General features: G+C 49.8%; 1 protein-coding gene across 1 annotated transcript in view; it reads left to right on the top strand.

Moving 5' to 3' along the window:
* Positions 1–1,458: 1,458 nt before the first annotated feature.
* The window catches only part of LOC100545914 (ATP synthase subunit alpha, mitochondrial), a 5,283-nt gene continuing 4,925 nt past the window's right edge, over positions 1,459–1,816 (top strand). The window contains exon 1 of the mRNA XM_019610770.2: positions 1,459–1,615. Coding sequence (XP_019466315.1) covers positions 1,556–1,615 — 60 coding nt within the window. The 5' untranslated portion in view covers positions 1,459–1,555. The remainder of the gene's footprint in view (positions 1,616–1,816) is intronic.

Below are 1,816 nucleotides of genomic sequence, written 5' to 3'. Positions count from 1 at the left end.
GGGCAGGAAGAAACTGGTTTGGAGGGATACCCCCCCCGAAAGGTCAGAAGTTTAGAGCGAGAAAGATCAGAAGCCTTCACAAGGACGACAACAAATCATCCCACAACCCATTACTCACACGCAAGAGGGGAGGGTCTGCATGCTAATGAACTCTCAGGGGGGTGTAATGAACATGTATCCAAATTCCAGGAAAACTATTGTTTATGTATTAGTTTGGCCTGTATCTGTAGCACGATTTTTCCAGACAGTGTGCAAGTTAGGCTGATCTATCCCCCTTGCACCCAGTGTATGCGCACCGCTGAATAAACCATACTTGCTTTGTAATCTTACTTGGGTTACAGAGTTTGATTCCGCACGTCAATACTGATAACCAAAAATCATAAAACCATGACACCAGTCTGAAGACTTGTTAAGGCTTGATTTGTGGGAATATTCCACCTTGCACCCTGTGCAGGATGAATCAATATCTCCTCACTAAACACCTGTCTTTTTGTATGTGTTTTGGGAGATTTAAAATTGACAATAATATCATTAAGATGACTGGCAAGGCACTGCACACTGTGGCCCTCTCAGCCCCCTCCCAGACTGCAGGGGGGACAAAAGCACTTTTCAGCCTCATTTTCACAGAATCATAGTGGCTGGAAGGTACATCTGGATATCATCTAGTTCCAGCCCCCTGCTAAAGCAGGTTCCCTACAGCAGTTTGCACAATAAAGCATCCAGACAGGTCTTGAATATCTCCGGAGATGGAGGCTCCACAACCTCTCTGGACAGCTTGTTCCAGTGCTTTGTCACCCTCAAAGTAAAGTTGTTCTTCCTCATGCTCATATGGAACTTCCTGTGTTCCAGTTTGTGCCCATTGTCCCTTTTCCTGTCATTGAGCACCACCAAAAAGAGCCTGGTCCTATCCTCTTGACTCCCACTCATTAGATATTTATAAGTGTTTATAAGATTCCTTATCAGCTTTCTTTTCTCCAGGCTGAATAGTCCCAGGTTTCTCAGCCTTTCCTCATAAGGAAGATGCTCCAGGCTCCTCATAATCTTTGTGGCCCTCTGCTGGACTCTTTCTAGAAGTTCCCTGTCTTTCTTGAACTGAGGAGCCCAGAACTGGGCACAGTACTCCAGATGTGGCCACACCAGGGCAGAGTAGAGGGGGAGGATCACCTTCCTCGACCTGCTGGCCACACTCATTTTAATGCACCCCAGGATACCATTGGCCTTCTTGGCCACAAGGGCACGCTGCTGGCTCATAACCAACCTGTTGTTACAAGACAGGGACAGAAAACCCCACAACTATCAAAAAAGAAAAGAAACCTACAGACACTCCCTCCAACTCCTCCACCCCTTCTTCCCATTTAGAACCATTTCAAGGGCACCAGCCACCACAGGAAGAGCAATGAGGAAGCAGTTCCAGGTTGTGTTCTGTCCTGTGTACCGGGTGGGGCCTCACCAGTAACAGGGGCGGAGCGTGGTGCTCCATTTTGTGGAGAGAGCGCGTTGCGGCAGAGATCCTCTGTCCGTTTCAGTCTTGCATGCGATCGCTGTTACTAACAGTATGTTTTCCGCCCGCGTTGCTGCCGCCTTTGCTCGCTCCGTACCACGGCAAGGCGGGCTGGTGAGTGAACCTTTTCCTTTATGTAGCAGGCGGGTCAGGGTAGGGAGCCGCCGCCGCCATCTTGGGGACCGTAGTGATATAGATGGGCTCCAGCCTCCTCTGCCTGGCCTGTGCTAGGCTGGCCATACTCTCCCTGTGGGTCTGCTACCGAATTGGGGCTGGATGTGCTTGGGAGCTGATCTTAGCACTGCGGGGCGCGTC

The sequence above is a fragment of the Meleagris gallopavo genome (assembly GCF_000146605.3).
Source record: "Meleagris gallopavo isolate NT-WF06-2002-E0010 breed Aviagen turkey brand Nicholas breeding stock chromosome 3 unlocalized genomic scaffold, Turkey_5.1 Chr3_random_7180001957511, whole genome shotgun sequence".
In the NCBI taxonomy this organism is placed as follows: Eukaryota; Metazoa; Chordata; class Aves; order Galliformes; family Phasianidae; genus Meleagris; species Meleagris gallopavo.
The sequence above is the reverse complement of the archived record's forward strand: the minus strand, read 5'-3'. Positions and strand labels throughout refer to the sequence as shown.